The sequence below is a fragment of the Pagrus major genome, chromosome 18 (genome assembly GCF_040436345.1).
Source record: "Pagrus major chromosome 18, Pma_NU_1.0".
Classification (NCBI taxonomy): Eukaryota; Metazoa; Chordata; class Actinopteri; order Spariformes; family Sparidae; genus Pagrus; species Pagrus major.
The window spans coordinates 35,820,890-35,845,637 of NC_133232.1; the positions used below are offsets into that span (position 1 = coordinate 35,820,890).

General features: G+C 40.2%; 3 protein-coding genes across 5 annotated transcripts in view; 1 reads left to right on the plus strand and 2 right to left on the minus strand.

Annotated features, from left to right (window-relative positions):
* The window catches only part of LOC141013822 (teneurin-3), a 218,128-nt gene extending 215,656 nt beyond the window's left edge, over positions 1-2,472 (minus strand). For both annotated transcript variants that reach the window (XM_073487698.1, XM_073487696.1), the window contains exon 1: positions 2,242-2,472. The gene's annotated coding sequence lies outside the window, so the exon portion shown is untranslated. The remainder of the gene's footprint in view (positions 1-2,241) is intronic.
* On the plus strand, positions 1-19,454 carry aga (aspartylglucosaminidase). 2 transcript variants are annotated; one of them, XM_073487701.1, is made up of 9 exons: positions 1-286; positions 8,127-8,280; positions 9,948-10,060; positions 10,889-11,001; positions 12,620-12,728; positions 13,194-13,269; positions 16,106-16,213; positions 18,135-18,268; positions 19,245-19,454. In XM_073487701.1, exons 1-9 carry the CDS (start codon positions 178-180, stop codon positions 19,343-19,345), a joined length of 1,017 nt encoding a protein of 338 aa, XP_073343802.1. In that variant the 5' UTR covers positions 1-177; the 3' UTR covers positions 19,346-19,454. The 2 variants fall into 2 exon arrangements, with proteins under 2 accessions (XP_073343802.1, XP_073343801.1); XM_073487700.1 differs by lacking the exon at positions 1-286 and adding an exon at positions 3,106-3,365.
* neil3 (nei-like DNA glycosylase 3) overlaps positions 19,400-24,748 on the minus strand; it is an 11,115-nt gene continuing 5,766 nt past the window's right edge. Inside the window, exons 7-10 of the mRNA XM_073487699.1 lie at positions 23,378-23,541; positions 21,005-21,419; positions 20,514-20,694; positions 19,400-20,357 (exon numbers count right to left, since the gene is read on the minus strand). Coding sequence (XP_073343800.1) covers positions 20,175-20,357; positions 20,514-20,694; positions 21,005-21,419; positions 23,378-23,541 — 943 coding nt within the window. The 3' untranslated portion in view covers positions 19,400-20,174. The remainder of the gene's footprint in view (positions 20,358-20,513; positions 20,695-21,004; positions 21,420-23,377; positions 23,542-24,748) is intronic.

A 24,748-nucleotide genomic window follows, 5' to 3' on the forward strand; every position in this document is an offset into this window, starting at 1 on the left:
AGCGAAGTGTTTCAGCTCTCTTCAGAGAATTAACGTCATAAAACATTACATCTGACCGGCTGCTCTGTTCCGGAGTCTCCTGGATTATTAAGCACGTCTTCGCGGTGACGTTCAAACAGACACGACTGTGAAACAACGTGTCTTTGTGATGTTGGTGCAGCTTTTAGTCTGAACAAGATGTTTGTGACGCTCCTCGTGTCTACTTTAATGTCCCTGTTTCCTCTCGGACACTCGGCGCTGCCGCTCGTTATCAACACGTGGCCGTTCAGGAATGCAACAGCTACAGGTAAGACTTCAGTAGCGGTGGCTGCGTCCAAATTCAGGGGCTTTGCGGCCGCGTCCACCGTCGTGATATGGGGCGGTCTATCCTTCGGAGTATTTCCTGGTTGCGTCACCAGATGTTCCCGCCCTTACCCTCACGTTACGATTTCTGCCGCCCAGGCACGCGAAAGTGAAAATACGAGTGTGACTGAAAAAAGTTGGAGGTTTTAAGGTCCCCTGAAGTTTAACAAATCTGGCGTTGGATGTTCAAATGAGTAAAAACCGAGTATAAACCCAATTCCTACATTTAAATGTCAGATCTGCGCCACTTGATCTCGCCATTTTGTTTGTTTCTTCGTTTTTGGGAGTGAGCAGCGGCGCGCAAAGTTCTTCGAAGGATGCAGCCCCTGAAGTGGGACACAGCTACTGAGGTCCTGACCCCCATCCAGCCATGTCCACCCCCATCCATCCATCCATCCATCCACCCATCCAGCCACCCATCCATCCATCCACCCATTCATCCACCCATCCATCCATCCAGAACATGTTGGCTACTATAAATGTGACTATAGTATAAAGCTGGGGTATATACGTAAATAAAAATACGCTTACGAAATAATATCTTGATTAAAATTGGACTTAAGTTCCGACAGAAGAAGAAGATAAGTAACAAATATGGCTAATTTTGACTTAAACATATTAAACTTATGTCTTTGCTTAAAAGAACTCATTGACAGGGGCAACACTTTATGATAACCATTGTTGATGAACTGTAAATTTATAGTTTATTATGTTTAGTTAAGTAATTTAGCTGTTAACAAACATAAAACATTTATTAAGCAAGTGTAAAGGTTAAAAACATCAGTTGCAGCACTCTAATGGCCTCCAAATAATGTTTATAAATGAACTACACTGTATTTATGAACCATTTACAGTATTATGAACATCAGTTGTAACTTTTATAATAAACAGTTGCTAATAAATAGTTTATAAAGCATTTCAGTGGTTAACAGTGAAATAACTATTAACTAAAGTTTGATTTACTATAATTTTGCCATTTTTTATCATATATAATTGTTTGTTTTCATGATACGACAGATATTATAAAGTGTTACCAAATGAGGACATGACCTCAGTGTCCTCAGTGGTAGTTACGGCCCTGCTCACTACGTGTTGACACGGAGTTGTTTCAAAAGTTTCCTGCCGACAAGCCAGATGGTGAAACAATATTATTGTTTCACCATCTGGCTGTTGATAATTCACAGGACAGATCGGTTAGAATAAATTCTGCAGTGTACTGTACTTTAGACTCTGCCGTACTCTTTCCCTTTATTTGTCCCCTTTTATTTGTCCCCTTTTAATTGAATATGACAACAGTAGTTTGGTCACAGATTAACTGCACAGAACCTGTATTGACATTTCACTGAGAAACTGTATATTTTATCTGTAATGGCCTCAAAAAGTATCAAACTAAAGATGTTTGTATGCTGGAAAAATTAGAAATGGACTGATATTTGTCAGGAATGCTACCAGATTTGATGTCTGACTACCTATAACCTTAGCAAAAGATTTTAACAGTGAGAAGTGTACTTTTATCAGTACAAAAAACACTTGTTGTGAAGGGGTGCCAGCACTTTTGACCATAGAGTTTTCATTTCCCGCAGCATTTTGGTGGTATTTTGTGTTGAATTTGGGGAAACCAATTGTTGTTTTAGTTGTGTTGAGCTATTGAAATGATCCTGGTTTGGTTATTTTATCAAAAAACCTCTAAGAGTGTGCGAATTTTGCTAGAAAACCAACACTTCCAGAGGGCGTGCCAATACTTTTGTCCATGACTATATGTTTATCAACAGAGTAATACGTTTGTTTACTGTAATTTTGAGTCACCTTTCTGATTTAGTTTTGTGCAACAGTAGTCTGAAATGTCTGCACAAAATGTGATCACTGTTGTGATGATGGCAGAGTTCATGCTAGACATACCTGGAGATCGTAAGCTCCAAGGATCTCTCGTAGTGCCTCTGCTGTCTTGCCTGTCCGTGACCCCTTCGGTCTGTACAAGTTGATCAGTCGTAGTGTGCCGAAACAATATTATTGTTTCACCATCTGGCTGTTGATAATTCACAGGACAGATCGGTTGGAATAAATTCTGCAGTGTACTGTACTTTAGACTCTGCCGTACTCTTTCCCTTTATTTGTCCCCTTTTAATTGAATATGACAACAGTAGTTTGGTCACAGATTAACTGCACAGAGCCTGTATTGACATTTCACTGAGAAACTGTATATTTTATCTGTAATGGCCTCAAAAAGTATCAAACTAAAGATGTTTGTATGCTGGAAAAATTGTCACAGTGCTGCTTATTGAGTCTCACAGTCAGACAACAAATACATTGTTCAACCCATTTTTATTATGGATGTAAACATAGCAAGTACAATACAGTTTACAGAGAAAACATTACAGGGTGAGCAGGAACACTTGAGAGAGAAGCAGAAGTCGGATTTCATCTGTCGTCATGTTGACAGATATAAACTGATATTCTGGGATATCATCTCAGATGCATCTACTCTCTTTTTAGATAACAGCTACATGTGTTTCAGTTGTGTTGGTTGCTGAGCAGTAGTTTTAGTCTTCGCTTAATATTTTTTTTGAATAAAACTCTAATTTTGAGCCCTGAAGTGATGTTAGGCAGCCAACAGGGAATTAACTTTGTACATGACAGAGTCCTCGCTGCTCTGAGGTGGTGTACTGTCCCTTTAACTAAGACCCCGCCCACTGAGCATGTGACCAAACAAGGCAGTTAGTATATAACGTTTCATCAAAGCGAAGTGTTTCAGTTCTCTTCAGAGAATTAACGTCATAAAACATTACATCTGACCAGCTGCTCTGTTCCGGAGTCTCCTGGATTATTAAGCACGTCTTCACGGTGACGTTCAAACAGACACGACTGTGAAACAACGTGTCTTTGTGATGTTGGTGCAGCTTTTAGTCTGAACAAGATGTTTGTGACGTTCCTCATTTTTACTTTAACGTGCCTGTTTCCTCTCGGACACTCAGCAATGCCTCTCGTTATCAACACGTGGCCGTTCGGGACTGCAACAAGTTCAGGTAAGACTTCCAGTACTCAGTACTACCAGGGCTGGAGCCAGGACCTGAGACATACTGAGGTCCTGACCCCCACCACCATCCATCCACCCATCCAGAAAGTTTGGCTACTATAAATGTGACTATAGTATAAAGCTGGGGTATATACGTAAATAAAAATACGCTTACAAAATAATATCTAGATGACAATTGGACTCAAATTCCGACAGAAGAAGAAGATAAGTAACAAATATGGCCAGTTTTTACTTAAACGTAGTAAACTTATGTCTTTGCTTAAAAGAACTCATTGACATGGGCAACACTTTATGATAACCATTTACAGTATTATGAACATCAGTTGTAACTTTCTAATAAACAGTTGCTAATAAATAGTTTATAAAGCATTTCAGTGGTTGTTAACAGTGAAATAACTATTAACTAAAGTTTGATTTACTATAATTTTGCCATTTTTTATCATATATGATTGTTTGTTTTTATGATACGACAGATATTATAAAGTGTTACCAAATGAGGACATGACCTCAGTGTCCTCAGTGGTAGTTACGCCCTGCTCACTACGTGTTGACACGGAGTTGTTTCAAAGGTTTCCTCCCGTCCAGAGTTCAGTCATGTGACACTGTGACTGCAGGCACACACACACACATTATAATACCAGAGCCTTCACTCACTTCCTCCACTGCACTCAAAACCTTCCTCCAGTAAAAGTTTGTGTTATCAGCAACATTCACTTAAAGTATTAAAAGTAGCTACAATTAGAAATTAAAACTGCAAGCAGTGATGAACGGGCCCTCAACCCACGTACGTCAGGCTGTGGCGCCGTCGGAGTGCGCTGCCTAGATGTGTGTTCGCCGGTTGCCTGTGGAAAGGTTCCTACCTAAATGGGATTCGTGTGACCCAAAACACAACAGTGCCACCTAGTGGACAATTTGTGTCCAACACACACCATACATTGAAATGTCTCTTACAATGGCCAAGCATCAAAATTGACCGCACCACCATGGCCACCAGGTATAACAGAGGCGAAAGCTTTTGATAACTTTTCATCTTCAAGATCTGAGGATGATACTGAGTAAACTTGAAGTCTGTGGTGTTAAATCTGTAGGAGGAGTCAGTTAAAGTATGAGGCGTGGAAATTGGTCAAAATGGCGGTGAAATCTCAACTTTGAACCAAAATGGCCGACTTCCTGTTGGACTGAAGGTATGGGTCCAAGAGGGTCTTTTGTGCGTCTGGTCATGATACATATGATTACCGACTTTCGTTAATGTATGTGCATGTAGGAGGCGGGGCTTCAGGTTTGAAATATTCCAGGGGGCGCTATGGAGCTGTGTGTGACCAATTTGGTGTAGATGGGAAATTGTATGTTGAAGTTATAAGGACTTCCTGCTTTATGGCGAGGGATCGAAATTAACCGCACTGCCACGCCCACCAGGTACAACGGAGGCGAAAGCTTTTGATAACTTTTCATCTTCAATGTCTGAGGATGATACTGAGTGAATGTGAAGTCTGTGGTGTTAAATCTGTAGGAGGAGTTAGGGTTAAATGCATACCGAATTGCGTTCATGTATGTGCATGTAGGACGCGGGGCTTCAAGCTCAAGCGCCCTTTTCAATCCTCATGGGGGCGCTGTGGTGCCATCTTTGCACTTAAAAGGCCCAGACCCATATCAGATATCAATGTTTGTGACTGGTGATGGATCTGCCAAATTTGGTGTTTGTAGGAGTTTGTCTGTACGTACCAAATGGGAAAAGGCATTAGGGGGCGCTACTGAGCTGTTGTGCCACACCTGAGGGCAGTCGTGTTATCAAATTAAAGTAGTCATGAGTTTGAACCTACGTGTCAAATTTGGTGAGTCTGCGAACATCCTAAAGTCGGAAAAAAAGAAAATCGCCGCACGCCATTCAAGATGGCTGACTTCCTGTTGCGGCAAAAATTCCAATAAAACAAATTTGTGGCTAAATCGATGAGACCTATGAGTCCTGTGAATTTCAGTTTTGGGGTATGTTCATGTACTCTTTCCCTTTATTTGTCCCCTTTTAATTGAATATGACAACAGTAGTTTGGTCACAGATTAACTGCACAGAACCTGTATTGACATTTCACTGAGAAACTATATTTTATCTGTAATGGCCTCAAAAAGTATCAAACTAAAGATGTTTGTATGCTGGAAAAATTGTCACAGTGCTGCTTATTGAGTCTCACAGTCAGACAACAAATACATCTTTCAACCCATTTTTATTATGGATGTAAACATAGCAAGTACAATACAGTCTACAGAGAAAACATTACAGGGTGAGCAGGAACACTTGAGAGAGAAGCAGAAGTCGGATTTCATCTGTCGTCATGTTGACAGATATAAATTGATATTCTGGGATATCATCTCAGATGCATCTACTCTAAATTTTTTAGATAACAGCTACGTGTCTTGAAATTGTGTTGTTTGCTGAGCAGTAGTTTTAGTCTTCGCTTAATTTTTTTTCTTTTCATTTCATCCCTGAATAGAATTCTAATTTTGAGCCCTGAAGTGATGAAGCAGCCAACAGGAAATTAATTGGCAACTGTTTTGATGATCGATTAATTACCTCAGTCATTTACAGTTCAAATATGTCAGCCATTAACTAGTTTTGAGCTTCTCATAAGTGCTTTATATCTACCATGTTTCTGTCAAATGAGTTCTTGTCTTGTCTTTTAGGAAATTGCCACTATTGTCTGTCATCATATCGACCAAACAATTAATTAATTATTGAAAAAAATGCTCAGCAGATGTTTATTTTTGTCTCATTTTACCGTTGTGAGATTAAACCTCATGACCAATTTCCCATCATCTGAGGTGACACGGAGCTAGAGAGGATCTGTGTGTATGTTGTGAAACCCCTGCCAGGCTCTATAACCAGTATTTTCAGGATTTCCCCCTCACACTACTATAAAATACTTTTTTTTGCTGTATACCGGTGACTCCAATACAGCTTAAGCTTACAAGTGTGTAAGATAGGAGCCGTAGATGTGGAGAGGAAATGGGCAGGACCCACTAGGCTTCATAACTGCCGATGCCAGGTGTGCCTCCACTCTATTTGATTTCCTTCAGGATGATACATTGGACATGTTCAAATTGAAACTGAAAATATTTCAGCATTGCTTTTGACTTATCCGACAGGAGGATTTCCAGCAGGTGTATGCCTCAACGCGAAAAAAAAATTAAAAAATGATAGAAGTGGTGTTCAAAACATCTCAGCAACACGTCAAACCCACAGGTGATTAAATTTACCTTAAAATCCTCGCCATTTGATGATGGATACCCTTTCATTTATCAGATGTACGTCACCTCTGTTCCTTCAGGTGGATATGAAAATGAAAAATGTACCCAGCTATGTGTTCTGCGGGTAGATATTTAAAAGTGGAGTCTGTGAGCCACTGCTATTGATCCGCCCATGCAGATCTCTTTTCCTTTGGGGGCTTACAGAAGCAGCTGACAATGGCAGGCTAATCTCCTCCTCCATTCTGCTGCATTTTCTAACTGAAAAAGATTGCAACGCTGAGTCTGATATTTAAAAAAAAATCATATCCGAAGATATGAGCACTTACTGAAGATGGCAGGGTAACAGCATTTTTTAGATGGATAAATCATAAATGATAAGAGGAGGAATTTGTGGTAGTATCCTCCTGCTGAACAGAGCAGTGGTCTGAGAATTCAGTGGCAGGCTGGTGACGGTGCTACCAGTTGGTATCTGATCCCCCATGGGCGCTCGGGGGATCAGTGACCAAATGCTTCCTCTGCTTAATATGAAAATTCATTGTACTGGTCATCACATGCATCATCTGGACTTTCAGCTCCTCTGACCCAGATATGTAAATTGGACAAATAGATGTAATTATTATTTACCCTACATATTTAACATTATTCAAACTCATAGCACACAAGTTTTAGGTTCCTGTGACCTCACAACTCCACCCTGGCACCGACCCAAACTACAAATCCCAAAGCGTCAGTATTTCTTTTAAATTGGATTCCCGAGCCCAGTTCTTGTCAATGTTCACAGTAGAGTAACAGAAAGCATTCTGACTGGAAACAACGTGTCCGGCACAGCCCAGGACAGGAAGTCTCTGGAGTGGGTGATTAAAACTGCTCAGAACATCTTTGGTTACCATCTACCGAGCATCAGGGATGTCGGTGAAGTGAGGTGCCTGCCAGGAGACTAAACACAACACCCACCCGATCCACAGCCTGTTTACCCAGCTGCTGTGTGGCTAGTGATACAGTCGTATCCACCGCTGGATCACTAGACTACAGTGCACATTCTTGTCTGCAGCTGTGAGACGCCTCAATTCTTCTGACTCACCCCAACTGAAATGATTAGCATTTTTACTTTTTATGATTTGTTTATTATTTAGTCATCCTTTTTATTAATTCTGTTTTTATAACTCGCATAAGAGGAATGTTTAAATTGATCTTAAATCTTGAAACAAAGCTGTATCATGGTTGCAAAATTACTTTTGTGGGATCAGATAATTTTACATTAGCTGTCACAATTGTTATAAAACAGGATGTTAAATTCTGTCACAGTAAAGTTTCTTCAGAACAGGAACTTTGTTTTCCAGCCGAGTTGTGAATGTCAGACACATCCTTTTTTTTTTTTTTCAAAATCTAGATTGGTACTGCCAAGAAAACCATCATTGTTTGTCGGAGGGTGTTTACTTCCTACCCATGGTCTGTTTCATAGTATATCGCATATAGTAAATGTCTCACTGTGTTTTGTTTTCTACTGTAGCGTGGCGTTCCCTGCAGTCCGGTGGCTCAGTGTTGGATGCAGTGCAGATGGGCCTTGCCCGTTGTGAAACGGACCAGTGCAATGAAAGCGTTGGCTTTGGCGGGAGCCCAGATGAGTCCGGAGAGACCACGCTGGATGCCATGCTCGTGAATGGGTAAACCATGGACATAAACTGTATTTATTCTAAGTTAAAATAAAAAATTACATGGTAAAAAATGGTTGTGATGATGCATAATGAGGCGGTGAAAACTGGAAGCTGCGAATATATATATATTTTTTTACATTTGTTGGCTGCCATGTGTGGAACCTGAAAGCAGCTGTGTGAGACGGAACGAGCCCAGTTTTATTTAGGCAAATCTTATGTTTTAGCACTTTTGGCAAAAGCTTGAAACTCCAGCAATGCTCCCTTAAACTACAGAAAATATAAGCAAGAAATAGCTACAAATAAATGCAGAAATGTTTGTGAAAAGCAGCAATGCTGTCAACATAATGTGCAGCTCGTCTTACAGTTTGTGCTTCTGATTTCTTTGCATCTTTAACATTCACAGCTAGAACTGATTGACCCTTTCAGCCAGATTTCTTTTTAATAAAGCACTAATTAAGACTCTCATTAGGATCTGGAAGCTCGCCTGTTATTAAATTCAAAGTAGGAACATTAACACTCTGATAAGTTACTGTGGGAGGCAAATGTCAGCTCATGTTAACAGACAAAAGGCAAGCAGCGAGCTGTTTGTTATTACCCTATACACAATGTTCCTTCATCCATTTTGCAGGAAAATTGACTTTTTTTGGTTCCATAGTCATGAATACATTGTGGGGAGAAGATAGTCTCCCACACAGTATCCAATATAGCTGCATAAGAAACAATAGCCATCAGCGGCACATTTTGACTGAGCACAGGGATGGAAACATCTGTACAGTTTAATGTCATCCAGCAGAACAGCCCTGCAAATAAACAGGAGCTCTTTAAAAACTCTTTAAAGTGTAATGTTCAATTTTTGATACTGTGTCTGGGAGAATTTGACTTAACTCTACGGCTCTTCTTTTGATTTCAGTTTGTTGTGGTGGATAAATATTAGAAACAGTCTCTCGCTATGATGCAACTCATTACATCACCATCACAAACAGGAGCCTCAAAAAGTAGATTTGGGTCAACTTCACTCTGACACACTTCACTCGAAGAAAAGTGAACATTAAGCTAAAGGTTTTAACAGCGCAAGTATTTATGACAGTGAATTACACTGCAGAGAGGGTTTCTATTTTTCTGTATAATTAGCTCATTCATAAAAAACAGACTTCGGGGACTTTAATGTTAGCCCGAGTAGCATTTTATTGGCATGACTCATTGTGATAATTAGCCAACCTCAACCATGATATGTAAAAACACTGCTACAGAAACAAAATGGCACTGTTGGCATCATTTCTTTTTTGTCTGATTTGCTTGAACGTTACGGAAAATATTTCAGCTATTCACTGGCCAACTATTTATCAAGGAGAAGGGTGGGGGCAGCGTCAGATGTGCTGCTGCTGCTCCAGTTTGTCACCGGTACCGGTACTGAGATAGATTACTGCCTCTTTAAAGGCTCCCTGGGGAATTGGTCTTGTAAACAAACAAGTAATGTTCACATTCAAAATGCTTCCCTTCCTCATGAAACGTTCATGCCTAATTTCTGAGTGGCCCCATTCCACTTTCTTTTTATACTAAATAGTATAGTAATATGGGAATGGGACCCCAGTGTGTGTCTCGTGTCACTTGTGTGCAGTACTTATCTCCAGTACACCAGAAATGATGTTTATTTTCTACGTCTTCTCTGCGGTCAGGGATACATTGGAGGTGGGTGCAGTTGCAGGCCTGAGAAGAATCAAGAATGCCATCGGAGTAGCGAGAGCTGTGATGGAGCACACCGACCACACACTGCTAGTAGGAGAGTCAGGTATGTGTGGATCAATGTCCACAAAAGAATGTGATAAAATATATTACAACATGCAGTATATAAACAGATCACCTGCTGTGGATCAGTGACCTAAGACTTTGTCAAAGTTCTTTTTTAATGCTGTTGAACAGTCTGAGAAAAAGAAAAAAAAGAATAAATTATGTATGAGACACCTTGATATTTGACTTTGCATAAGTTACCTTCACCAGGCTCTTGTCACATCAGGGCCGAAGCATTTAGGCACTTATATAATGCACTTGAATAAGCTTTAATCTCTAAATCACTAACGTCAGCAGTTAGCAATGATTGCACGGGTCAGAGCTACATATAATGCTATGACCATAAATAGAAGGATTTTAAAACAGATAAGTTCTCAGAAATCAAGACTGTTTTTCATCAAGTTTTTTCATGAGAGCAGTAAATGGGTGGAGGAGGAGGAGGCGCACTCCTCTCTGCAAGTCATTTAAAGGAAACTGAATGCCAAACTTTTTTATTCCACTGTGGAACTTCTGAGTCAAATCATTTTGCTGAAATGTCAAGAAATTCTGAGAAAAACATCTTTTATTCCTTCCCCCAGTGAAATTCAATTCATCAAATCAAATACACATTGAAGCGTCATTCTTATGGGAACAATAAGGTCACTGCTGTTCTAAATGGTACCAATGTAAGACTTGTCCTCCCTCACCAAGCCAAAGCTACAACGCTAAATGAGATGAGATTGCCTCCAGTGCCTCCTTTGTTTGTGACCCTTTGTTTTCTTCAAAACCAAGGTCGGCGTGGCCCAGAATGTGTAACTTGACCTGAAAGTATTACTTCTCTCTTTTATAGCCTCTGAGTTTGCTGAAAACATGGGCTTCATCGCAGAAGACCTGACTTCCAACAACTCTCGGAATATGTTCACGGAGTGGCTGAGGCGCAACTGCCAACCTAATTTTCGAAAGGTGTGCGTGTGTGTATTTGAGTGTGTGTGTTTTACTCACTTGCGTTGGCTACAGGCATGCTGCTTCTAAAAGATTGATATTAAGCAGGGGAATTGACGGGCATACTAAAGTAGTTCACAGAAAGTCAGAATTTGAGGAGGTGATGCCCTAAAGGGCTGGTTTGCAACTTTACTTTAGAACTTACCTGTTCAGTTCCTCAATAATGCCTCAAAATCCCCTGAACAAGATTTATTTAGTTAGATTTAAATCAGGTGTTATTGTTCCAGAGAGAGTTTGCAGCGTCCTATTGATTGAATTTACATAATTTACTTACGGGGCTGTCCAGTACAACATCAGTCCTCTACCAATTGCAGCTTTATTACGAAATTTAGGAGTGAAGTGCCTTGTTCGAGGTCGTCTGCACTGTAGTTGAGGAAGAGACAAAGCTGACCACGTCTACCACCCAAGTTTTCCCTAAAACCTTGAAATATTCAGCCAATAGTTGAATGTTATAGTTTTGTTTACGAGGCAGAAAACATTTAGCAGTAAATTCTGACAGATGGTACAAGACACAACACAGATGAGACAGAACAAAGCGTTGGCCTGCATACATGTGGGCATCCGATACTTCCATAAATTGAATAATCCATTTGGCAGTCTTTTATATTTTTGGTAAAATTCCAGATTGTTGCCGAGGTCACAGGAGAAACAACCTGAGTACGTGCATTTTTCATAACTAAAGAGAATGTTTTCTGGGGTTTTACCCTCACCTTCATGAAGTAGAATATAACAGACCTTGCTTTATGAATAATGCATAGGCACTTTCATGAAGCAGACTAGTTGATCCCAACTTTGGTTTATTGATGGCATGAAGTCTTGTGAAAATGCTGATAGACACACTCTTGATATAAAAAATAAAAAAACCCTCTGCTCAACATTTACCTTTTACGGCTCAAAGTCCAAGTTTTGTTGCTGTTCACTTGAACTCCAAATCTGACATTTTTAAGCAGAATTCCACTTTAACATCAAAGGAGGAGAATGAACTTTTCACACCTTCCTTCAGGTCGAGCTGCTAAACTCGGTCGCTCATAAGAGCAGAGAAGACGCCTTGAGGTGAAGAGACAGGGAAACCTTTTGTCAAACTACTCTAGACACCAAGTACAGCAGGTTGTCGGCCTCAATAAAATATGATGTATGACTGCTACGGGACAAATTTTGGCTGCAGCAGGAATTTAAACTGAGATGGTGTCGTTACTGGAAACAAGATTTTCACTGTTTATTAAAGACAGGGACGGTGATCCTGGAGGAAGATATGTGATTGTCTCATTACCAGCTCGTCAAGTACCAGCGCTTTGGGTCAGGGTTTGGCCTGAATTCTCACCCAATACATCAGTATTTGAAGACCTGGTATTGACACTCAACAATCAATAGTCCTTCTGAAGAATTGCCCAACCCCAACCCCACCTTTTAATAGGTTCCAAACCATTAGGTGACAATAGTGCAGATAGTTTCACTTCATCAACATCACAGCAAATGCCTGCGATTTACCAAAAGTCTTTCTTGTGTCATTTAACAATAATTAAGTCCAAGGATAATGGTGTTATGCAAACAGTGATGATGTTTTCTTCCCTGTCAAAAGAATGTCTTTCCAGATCCAACCAAGTACTGCGGACCGTACAAGGCCGGGGCGCCACGGAAACAGTACAAGAGGGTAGAGCGTGCTAATACGCGCTCCCACGACACCATAGGTAGGTTTTATCCGTTAATACCGAATGTGAAGTCAAATATCCTCAGGCATTTTCATACAGTTTAGTATTTAAACACTTCATTGAAACTAGACAGGGATATGAGATAGAGATTTTAGCAGCATAACGTGCCCTAAAGGAACATTAGACAGATATACTGAAGTCGGGGTTAGCAGGGGAAGGTTGAGCTTTTGAATTTTTTGTTCCTGTCTAAAAAGATCAAACGAAAATAAAAAAAGTGATTAGTGTTTCACCCTTCCTCTTTTTAATGTGGTCTAAGCTAGACTCGCACTGATCAATGTGCTTGTTGATGGTAGGAATTTAATGTTACGCTCTCAATAACCTTCAGCAGTGTAAGAACGGCCTCACATGAAGGCTCGAAACGACTTTGTCTAGCATTCTCCAGCGACTACGATATCCTGATGATGGCTGATGATTCAACACAACTTCTTTTGTTTTTTGCACCAGGGATGATTGCTGTTGATCTAGATGGTCACATGGCTGCTGGCACATCCACCAATGGAATGACTCACAAAGTTCCTGGGTATGTAGATTATGTAGAATTCAAAGTGTGTAAAAATGTTTTTCATTTTAAAGTTTGTTCTTGGCTTTCTGGGAACATGTTCAACAAAACACTCCAATGCTTTTGTATCGACTTTTTTAACAAGTAAAATATGGGAGCTTTGGAGAGAGCTTGTTAATAATAAACAACAATTACTGAACTGAAGTGCTGAAGATTTCGGTTTAGGAATGTTTTGCCGTGCTCGATCGGTTTCAGAGTTAAACAGCAGGGTTGAGCGAGGACTCAGCTGAAATGAGTCTGTAATGTGAGTTTTTTTTTCTACAACACTTGAATAAGCTTTAATCCTTAGATCACTAACCTCAGCTTTTAGCGATGATTGCATGGGTCAGAGCTATGTAAATGGAAGGATTGTATAACAGATTAGTTCCCAGAAAGGAAACATATGAGTGGTCTTTTATTTTTTTCATGAGCACTAAATGATTAGAGGAGGAGGAGCACATCACACATCAGCTCATCTTTTCTGATGATGCTAGTTCAAGTGTTTGCAACTAATCCATCTAAAATCCATGTTTGCTGCTGTCATATCTTATTTGTAACAAAGCTTTCACTAACGTTACGTTGAAGACCGTACCTGTCGGGAAGAAAATGACAGCTTGAGTTCACCACAAACTGGCTTGTTAGTCTGTAGATATGTGGCTGTTGTGTAGATATCAAAGATGCAGCAAAGCATCACAGTACATGAAATAAGCACAGTGGAAACGTCAGATAGGTCTGACCGTTGTGTTTCACTATATATCTTTAAATGTTACAGTGACGGCTAAAAATGAACAAGCCAAATTCACATATCTCCACAATGCAAATCAATGACTGGATTTCTACCCGGAAGTGACAGTTGCTGTTACCACGACGTCACAGTGATTCGGTCCCTAAAAGGATTAGAGAGAGGATTTAAAAAATGCTGATGATGTAGCCTGCAGCTCGGGGGCTCCGACTCAAAAGGCTCGGTCACATCCCTTACTCACATTCTCCAAAAATGCAATTCATTAAATCAAATACTTATTCAACCATGAGCTGAGTAAAATGTGTCAATATGCACTTGTGATGAAAGGAAATCCTCACTGGGTCGCTGACAGAAGTTTATTCAGTCAAGTTTGTTCTGTGAAAAGTTCTCTTACGTTTGTGATCACAAACATTGATCTGAAGCTCAGTTCTGAGGCGGTTCTGTACACTGTTTTCTAATAAATAGTAAATATAACAACTTGTGACCAACCAGTATCAATTTTAGGCTTAAAGTTACAATATGTAAAAATATATTGTTTAAAAAATGATCAACAGAATGTAAAGAAATGACATCTAAGACATCTATGTATTGTGTTACAGAGGTATCTATTGAAGTTATGCAATGCTTACCAGCTAGCCCGTTCAAGAGGTGATGTTCAATTAGTAAACAGCACCAACGATTCCCCAGAGATCCCACTCCAGGCAGAGTCAGCTAAAAAGGCCGCTAGTTGCTGAGCTAACGAGCTAATGGCAGCTACAGTTAACAGGAGTTACTGGTGACATGCTGCCCCTGTTTGTTTAAATTCAACAGGTGGCCAATCTTACATACTGCACCTTTAAATTAACCACTTCCTATTGCTCCAACCAACTTCCTGTCTAAGCACCACCCACTTCCTGTTGAGGCCCCGCCTTTTCTGAGCACAGATACTGATATAGGCTGTGTCCAAATTCAGGGGCTGCAGCCTTCAAGGACGCGGCCTTTGCGGCCCACGAGGGCCGGGTCCTTCGGAGAGACCTTGAAGGCCACATCCACCGTTGTTAAATGGGACGGTCCAGCCTTCGGAGTGTTTCCTGGTTGCGTCACCAGGTGTTCATGCATTAAAGTCTGTTTTGGTTCAAATCTATCAAACGCGTACATTTATTTGTGTGTGTACAATGTGTCAAATCTGAATTGAATTATCAACATTACAAAATAAACATTAACCCATTGGTGAATAACAGCTATGTTTACCATAGCAGTACCAGCGTCACGTATTTTAACTGAAAGTTAAACTTTGGAGGTTTTATAGTCTCTTGAAGTTTAACATATCTGGCGTTGGATGTTCAAATGAGTAAAAACCGAGTATAAACCCATTACTTAAATTTAAATGTCATGTCTGCGCCACTTGATGTCGCCATTTTCTCTTGCTTCCTCTTCTGTTTCGGGACTGAGCAGCGGTGCGCAAAGGATCTTGGGATATGTGAGGCCGCGAAGGATAGTAGCGGTGCGTCCTCCTAAACGAGGGTGGGGAAGGCTGCATTTGTGGGCTGCATGTGGAGCAGCCTTCGAATTTGGACAGCCTTCGCGCAGCGTTGTGACGTAATTGGCCTTCAAATGCGCCCTTCGTGGGCTGCAGCCCCTGAATTTGGACACAGCCACAGATCATTTAAAGTGACTACAAGGAACTGTCAGTTTTTGTTGATTCTGGCACCCCCTTTTTGACAAAAGTGGTACGACACCAGCGCCTGCTGTTGTAAAGATCTTTGCTAGCCCGTTCATTTGTTTTAGAAGCAAGTGACAGAGACCTCAGGATGGATCGCGATGAAGTGATGTATTTATGTGATTTTATATGTGATCAGACCCGAGGACAGGCATTAATAATAGCGATATAAAAATAGCAGTCTTTCCGCTGATGGTCTCGTCTGCTGTTACAGGTCATTTATAATCATTAGAGGAATCACAGACCGATTCATAAACACTTAAAAGTTCCTCGTAGTCTCTTTAAGTGGTTGAACAGATACAGATAATGGTGTCTTCGCTCATTCCCATTAAACAGTTCATACACATAAAGTATCGGTCTATGTTCTTGTCCTGCAGTCGTGTCGGGGACTCTCCTATAATTGGAGCAGGGGCCTATGCAGACAGCTCAGCTGGTGGTGCAGCCGCTACAGGAGATGGAGACGTCATGATGCGCTTTCTGCCAAGGTACCTGACCCGTCTTCTTTTTATTAAAAAAAAATGTTAAATTGAAAAATGCCTTTCCTGTGCTGTTACCTTGAGTCACTTGGTGCTCCACTGCATGGAAGAAAAGTTCAGTCGAAGCCATCAAATAAGATATATATAAAAAAATAATGTCTGTAATCTTCCCACCTACACAATCTTTCTTATGTGACTCGGATAAAAAAGGAACCGCGTTAGTATGTAAGTAATGTGCAGGAGGGTTTCTGTTTCAGTGGGAGCAAATATTGCTTTCCTCCTCTCAGTTAAAAATGTATGTGAAAACAGTTTCCTATGAAAAATAACCATCCATCAGAACTTCTCTAACAGAGCTGCATTTAAAATTTAACAAGACATTTTGACTGGATCCCGACTCCTCCGTGCACACTAACCAGGGTTTATTTCCCGGCCACCTTTATGAATAATAGGACTGTTACATGGCTTTTTCCTTGACAGAAGAAGTGTTTCTCAGAGAATATTGACATCTGTGACACGTGTAGTTTTTAAACAGCCAATTTCTGCTGTGTACGTCTCGCAGCAAGTGCAACAATAGCATTATAAAGAACGGAGGCGTGACTACATTGCCCCAAAACTGTCATTTGTACATTCCACAGAAGAGGAGAGATTTCACTTCAGCTGCTGTTTGTTTCCAGGCCGAGAATATGGCAGTCTCCGAAGGCCTTTTTTTTAAAGATTTATTTATCCAGGATAGTTTGGAGAGTACATTCTGCCTTTTTTTTTTTTTGTTAAGATTTATTTATCCAGGATAGTTTGGAGAGTACACATTCTGCCTTTTTTTTTTTTAAGTTGCACTGAGCATTACATTCACAGTCACACACAACCACACCTCAGGGCTGCCAATTCAATCATAGTTTTCTGAGTCACTTCCTTGAACTACAGGGGGCTGCATTTCTCAAGAAGACCTTGCTACTAGTGGACTGGAGAGTGTTTATCATTCATTCTCCGTGCCCACAGTTTTCCTTGCAGTCCAGGTATTTTACCTGGTATGTGTGATAACAAGCCTTTCCTCCCGTCAAAATGTAAGGTAACACAACACCACCGGGCTGTTTCTAGAATTATATTTGTCCTGTATATTTGAAAAGTCCTGTAATTGCCAGTCCAAAAATCTAGTAACTTCCCTCTGACAAGTGTTAAGATGCATCCAAATGTAAAGTACTTCTTTCCCAAAAGGTGGATTTTACTCAAACGTATTTGCCTGCTCCTAATGTGGTACATCTCCTTTCAGAACACTTTCCCACGTCATGGTCTGGTTAGGCTAAGGTAAACATCTCGTTTTGGCTTGCCTGGTTCTGTAGCCTGTAACATGGCTGGGAAATAACCTACCAGCTCATTAACAATATGCAGTGGTTTCCCATTTACAAATGTTCATCAGAAAAATGCCCATATGGCTAAAAAACGCAAGCAGCTTATTACGACCCAGAGTAACGTTTGTTGTCAAGTCCTGACTCAGGCAGCTGTAGTAAATATTAGTTAAACAAGCACAGGACTTTAATTCAGGAGCAAGGAGCTTAGGAGACGCTGACATTCAACTTATTCAGTCGTTTAGGTATGAGGATTTGTTGAATGTCTTGAACAATGGTCTCTCGCTTAATAGCGCATCTGTAACGTCACCACTATCCCCTAAACATCTTGACATGAAAGTCAGCTTGTATTCATGAACTGAACGTAATGAGACCTATAGGAGAAAAGGTGATTTTAACGTATCCGTAGTTATAATTCTGGCAAGTGGGCTGCATTTGCATTGCGGTGATACAACTAACCGTTTCTTGACATTGACATTTGTTTGCATCATATTTATCGCACGCACATACCGTCATCATCATCACTGGTGGCCCTGACAACACTCGTTAACTCGCCTCATGTGTACCGCATGTAACCCTGCCAACAGTTACTTGGCCGTGGAGCTGATGAGGGCCGGGGTAGATCCCTTGGTAGCATGCAGGACGGCCATTTCCAGAATCAAGAGGCATTACCCAGACTTCTTTGGAGCCGTCATCTGTGCTAACACAACAGGCCATTATGGTGAGTGTTAAGGTTCATAATTACAGGCTGTGCTGCCAAAGGCGCACACCTGACACACACATCGACAGAGATGCTGATGAGCTTTATCTCAACAGTTTCCTGCTTCTTTTTAAATGGTCATCATTGGAATATTAAGAGGCTTTTAAACGGAGTCTAATGTAAAATGTTTAACCAAGGTAATCTAAACTTCCAGTACCAATTATGTATATGCAATTACCCAATTGCTCTTGGGCAGCCTGCTTGAGCATGAGAGCGTGTTTGGCTTTAAAAGGATAAGTCAACTTGATGTAACTGATGTTTAAATTTGCATTCCTAAATTTTTCAAAGGTCTTTTTTACACAAGGAGACCAGAGCAGAGCGTGTACAGCACAGACTTAAAATGTCTACATTTAATAGATTAAAGATTTATGTCAATTTAAAAGTTAATTTGCCAACTTTGAGTTCATAATTTTAACTGCTCAGTTTTAAGACCCTAGTTTCATTAAAGTTACATTAAACTATCTTCTCATCTGGAGTTTGACATCTAGTCTCCACTGGACCTCTAGCACAATCTGTTCTACCAGGTAATTGCTTTGTTTCTCATGACAACCATGTGGCAGCTTAAGTGCTATTTCTCTTTCTTCCCTCAGAAGACTCCTGGAGGTAACCCTGTGGAGTAAAAAACTTACGTTCACATTCATTGTTAGTCACAAATGCGCTGTGTGTATTCTTCAGGTCTAACAAAGCTGTTAAATTGCATTTTTTCCTCACTAAACTTTTAGCAAATTTGATTTTTCAGGTATTTTAAACGCTGCGTTGTTCACATCCATGTTTACAAGCTGTCAGCTGATTTCCATTAGTGGAATCATGTGAAACCAGTGTTGTAATGTTGTTGGTGAAGGTTCTCAGTCATGCAGGTCATATTAATTCTAAGCGCTGTATCGTTGGCAACTGGACGTGTTTCATTTGTAATGTTGTAATTTTTCTGTCTTTGAAGGTGCCGCCTGTAACAAAGCCCCTGGCTTAACTCAATTCTACTACATGGTGTCCGACTCCGAGTCAGGCAAGCCAGTCATGAAATCTGTCGATTGCTTTTAAATTGTGTATGAATGTGTGTGTTTCTCGTAAATGAATTAAACGGCGTCCGCACAGTATGATGATTCTGATTTTAATCAATTAGTAAAATGTAATAAACATTTCATTTGCACATTTTTCTTGTGACATTTTTATTTATTTATACAAATAAAATGCAGACAGACACTTGATTGGTTGCAATATTTTTGTGATGATCCCGAAGTCATGAGGCTGGCACATATTCTCCATTAAAAAGGTCCAGTGTGTACGATTTAGCAGTGAGTTTGCAGACCCAGAGACTGAATGGGGGGTCATTATTGTTCTGCTTCTGATCCAGCAGTGGAGATAGTGACAGCGCCAGACAGGACAGGGGTGTGACAAGTTTGACAAGAAGTTATGTTTGTGAGTCAAAACCTGGGAGATTAAAAAAATAAATAATTTTTATAAAAAGCAGCTGTCAGCAGTTAGCAGCTTATCTGAAGAGCAGCAACCGAAAATGTATGCAGATAGGGGAATAGTTTCTGAGGGCCCCTTAACCTCTGAGCAGAGGACAACATCAATCATGCTACCTTTGTTTTGTTCAGTGTAAATAATCAAAGGTGGTGTAAAAAAGGGTCTTTGTTTCAGCAGTATTGCGTGATCTCAAGGGCGAGTGTTTGGTTTGTCAGTGCCGGGCCACCGTAGAAAAATGTCAGACTATTTCTATATTCTATTTCTGCCAAACGATCCCCTTAAACCCGACACACTGGACCTTTAAATGTATGGTTCCGTATGATGTACATCCATTTAACTACATGAACACATACGCATTGCATCAGGGTTTCGCTTCGAAGTAATGCATTGTGGAAACACATTAACAACCAGGGAGGACGGACACCCCTGGTCCATTATCTGCCCACTGGAAAAAGTCACACTGTTTACCCTTTTGAAAGCTGCAGGTGAAGAAATTCCGCCCGTTGTTAGGACCAAGTTTCAGCACCGTCCTCGTTAAACAGCGTTTCCCATGGTGACAAAAGGGGAAATTCAAGTCTGCCCACTGTGACAAACAAAATAAGTTTTTTTTTTTAATAACTCAGTTGTACACTTTTACTTCAAGCATTTACTTTTGATGCCAACACAACACACTGTCTGTACTTAACAAAAAGTTGTTTTTCAGACTAAACAATGCGATAGAGATGAGGTCTTTCTTTACCTCAAAGAAGTTACACTTGGTCTCTCTGGGCAGCGAGCAGGAGTAAAACTGTCGTCCCTTATTCTCCCCCTCCTTGTGGACCACTCTGAGGACAGCTGGACGACGATGGGATGCACAACATGGAGCACTGGGACTAGAAGAAATAAAGGAGCCGCGGCTTGTCGCATCTATTTTGCTCGCACTGACAGAGGTGAAGAAACAGTCTTATTAGTTTGAAATAAATTGAAAGTAAAACACAAGTATACCTGTCACATCAACCCTTATTAGAGAGCAAACAACCTCTCCTCAGCCGTGTGGTGATGTGTGTTGGTAACTGTGGTATTTGCACGGTGTCCTACTATGGCCATTTGTCAATCTGAGCTTTTTTAACAATGTTGCATTAAAAATTCTACAGTCAGATGCTTTTTTATCCCACTTATCTCCCTGAAGTTGCAAAAAACTTCTCTTATTATAAACTTATTCATGAATAGCCAAGCGAGAGATTCACTCACCGTGAGTTGGGGGTTCCATTTTGAGCATTGTTACTGGGAAAGGGACTGTGATCAATTCTCATTTTCTTTGGTGGGTGACTGTAGGAGGCCAGTGATTCCCTATTGGAGAGCTCGGCACTTTGCCTCTGCCAGCCACCAGAGGCATAATTGGGGCTTGTTGTCCCTTGGCAGACGCTGTATTTATATAAACCTTGCTCTGCCGCCAAGGAATTCAAATGACTGTCGGCTGGGGAGAGCGGGGAGTTTACAGGCTTTGGCTTCTTGCTCAAGTCGGAGAAAACAAGGGTGGATGTCCCGAATGCAGACCTCCAGTTGACTTTGAGCTCCTCTTGTGGCTTCTTGAAAGCGGTGCAGGGGTATTTAATCAAATCAGTGGTGAAGGGTGATGCTTCAGCGCTAATGTCGTCTTTGTGGACTGTGGAGATGGAGCCAGAGTGAGAAAACTCATTTCATGTTAAGCAGCTGCAGCATGTTCTGATACTCTGGCTGCTCCTCATAAAAATGCAGCTTGTTGTTAGCTTTAAGTGGTGAGCCTGCCATAAAATTTACCAGTAAGCACCAGACTGCTGCACTGTGTCTTCAAATAAAATGTCATACAATCTGTTGTGCTGATGATGCCCTTGTGCAAAATTCTGTGAAATGAGCCCCCATATAATACAACTTTGAAAATAAGATGTTTCTGTAATGGTGAACTGCACTGTCTGACATCAGGGTCATTAACTGAGAGCTGTGAGTAAGTATTACTCTTCCATTAGTGCACAGTACCCTTGAGCAAGGCACTTAACCCCCAGCTGTTTTAGTGGAGCAGCTCAGTGGTCAACATTAAAAGATGTAAATGTGTAACTAGAAATGCAAATCATGATATCACTGAAAAAGAACAAGTGTGCTTGGGGAAACTTTCCCTGGAGAAATAAATGTCCATTAGTCATTTACACACATGTTTAAAGGGAAAGTTTAGTAAACATGCAACCATCATCACTGCTAACACACGGTCATTACTAACACACTCATGTCAGTTCAAAAATGCAGATGTACATTTGTAGATGTAGACTTTTTTTATTCCCATTTTGCATAATTGAGGAAATCATTAAAACTCAGGTGGTGTTAATAAAGGCATTATAAAAAGGTATTCACTGTGGAATTTTTTTCTTTTATGCTCATAAACAGAAAAAGACTGTTGAAGGTCAAACGACTTGTAAGAATGGTAATTTTTATGTTTCATTTTCACAAAAGAATATGAAAATAATAATGTTGTGATTTTTGCTGCCCTCTCTACCAAACAGGCTGCGGCATCTCTGAAGAACCACAACGAAGGGCTGCAGACTAATCTGCCTTTTTCATTTAGGTGCACCAGCGATTTTTGGCCTCATGTGCGACAAAAATGCTGCTTATACCGTATAATGGCATGTTGTGACACATTTTATCTTTATCAAAAAAAATGCAGCTCCAGCAATTTGGATATTGCAATTAACCATATTTCGATTTCAATAATATTTTATTAAAATGTTTCATCCCTAATCACGGCAAGTCAGTTTTATTTATATCGCCTAAAAATCACAAATCACATCGCCTCAGTGGACTTTAAAATATGTACAGTGTACAACAACTTCTGATTCAGAGAGGGAAAAACTCAACCAACAAACCCTTTTAGAAGAGGAAAAAATTAAAGGTTAATCTAAATTAATTTCAAATATAAAATACAAAATACTTTTACAGGAACTGTAAATTAAGCCATATGTCCCTGCCCTGTCCAAAGTGTTTTATTTGGATTGAGAACATTACGTGAACGAACTGCGAGATTTGATGCCAAACTGTAACGTTAACATTGATATTCAGCCATTTATCCATTCTTGGAACGCTCAGGATAAAATGAACCACGGGCATGCTGTAGCTTTAAGTGCTTCTCATCTAGCTGTTCAATCATTTAAAAAAAAATGTATTTAAAATTTGGAAGCATAATACTGGAGAATAAAAAAATATATAAATAAGACAAATACAAAGCAAAGCATTCAGCTGCGGTTTGTTGGCTGCAACACAGATAAAAAGAACATCTCTTTCAACACAGTTCACTGCTGCTATAATGTATCTCAAAATAGTCAGAGAATAATGGCTGACTGACAGACACGCTCATTATTTGCGCAACAAAACACAAACACACACACACCTACTCAGTCAGCCTGCTTAACCGCAGTGTCTCTTAGACAGCTTGCTGTTTTGTGCCTTGCTCAGAAGTACTTAAGCACTGATGGCAAACCGTACATGGGCCCATTCAGCTTAACAGCGGAACTACAGCTCCTATTATTTTATCTCTTGCTAACAAGGACATTCTGACGCCCCATTAAAGTCAGTGACTGTAAAAAACATGTCACTCACCCTCAGGTCTTGGAGTGAGGCAAGCATCACAGGCTTTTGCTGCTGGCTGGTTGATGAGTGTGCAGAGCTGACAGGCCCAGTCTTCTTCCTCCTTCTTAGCCACGTTATCATTGGTTTTCTCATTGTAGGCCCAGCCAATCAGGCTGTTTCTGACTGGGAGCTTACTGAATAAAGGAAACACAATAGTGGTCTTAATGAACCTTTGTTGTCTAAACAGGCTTGCTAATTTATAAAACCTGTGCACCGAAGCAGAAATAATGTAACTGTGTAAAGACAGAATTAAGATCTCTTAGTGTTTAGGGTTGCAAATATTTGAGAATGTCCCAGGTAGAATTATTTCACAGGAATTTATGGGAAATAATAGCAATAAAATTCACAATTAGGGGTTATTATCATGTCATATAGAAACAAACCTGAATATTGTAAACAATTGAACAAACGCAAACAAATTTCTGAGCTTAATTTTCTTTGGAAAATTGCCGGAAAAAAATCTTTCAGAGCGATGTGACATAAATCATTTCATTACTTGACAGTTCAGGCGTTTAGCTGAGGAATACTTTGAGAATAATTTAATGTGCGAATACATTTTATAATTTTCTTTAATTACTTTCTTGGAACTGAAAGTGCAAAATGAGCAATAAATATAAATTATTCAGCAGCTTTAATTGTAACCCAATCATAGAAAGTGCAGGAAGAGAAACACACTTTAACTAGACAAATATTTTAAATTTTAAGCAGTGGATGAAGATATGCAGGCAGGCACTGTGTTTCATATAATTGCTCTAAGCATACATGTTAGCGCTCTGACATGAAGCTCAACTATGTTTGACAAGTAGGCAAATCTGCAATGCCAACAGTCATGGAGGAGGAAAGTAGCAGTAGCTTTCAGGAAACTTTCCCCACAGATTGCTTTATCAGCTGTGTAATGCGTTGTAAGGGCTTTAGGCTCTAACCCCTCGCAAAGCTTTGCTCAAACACAACCCAGGAGGTGTTGAGCCTGTGCCCTGTCTGGCAAACACAGCCTTATATGCGCATTAATTTCCCCCCATAACACTTCCCACTCCCTGCCAAGCCCATCTGCCTGCAAAGATGGCCTCTCTAAATTTGAGCGTATTATCTAAAAGGCTTTAGAACTTCCTGCAAGGAGAAGGTTTTGACAAATGGCAACTAGCTTTACCATGTTACTTTTTGGTATTATCATGTCTTAAATTCTCATTTTTACTTGTGTGATTTTCTTTTAAAACATCTTGTATGAGTATTGTTGGAAGGAGTTTGAGAAACTAAGAATTTCCTTGCCAAAATCTGCTTCACTGTAACGGTTGTGCATATGGTAATAAAGAACTAAAACTATTAAATTAAAATCATTAATTA

Coding starts and splice junctions, on each gene's coding strand:
- aga (XM_073487701.1), top strand. CDS start 178: ATGTTTGTGACGCTCCTCGTGTCTACTTTAATGTCCCTGTTTCCTCTC. Junction 8,281..9,947: donor GATGCCATGCTCGTGAATGG/GTAAACCATGGA, acceptor CTCTGCGGTCAG/GGATACATTGGAGGTGGGTG. Junction 18,269..19,244: donor TAACACAACAGGCCATTATG/GTGAGTGTTAAG, acceptor CTGTCTTTGAAG/GTGCCGCCTGTAACAAAGCC.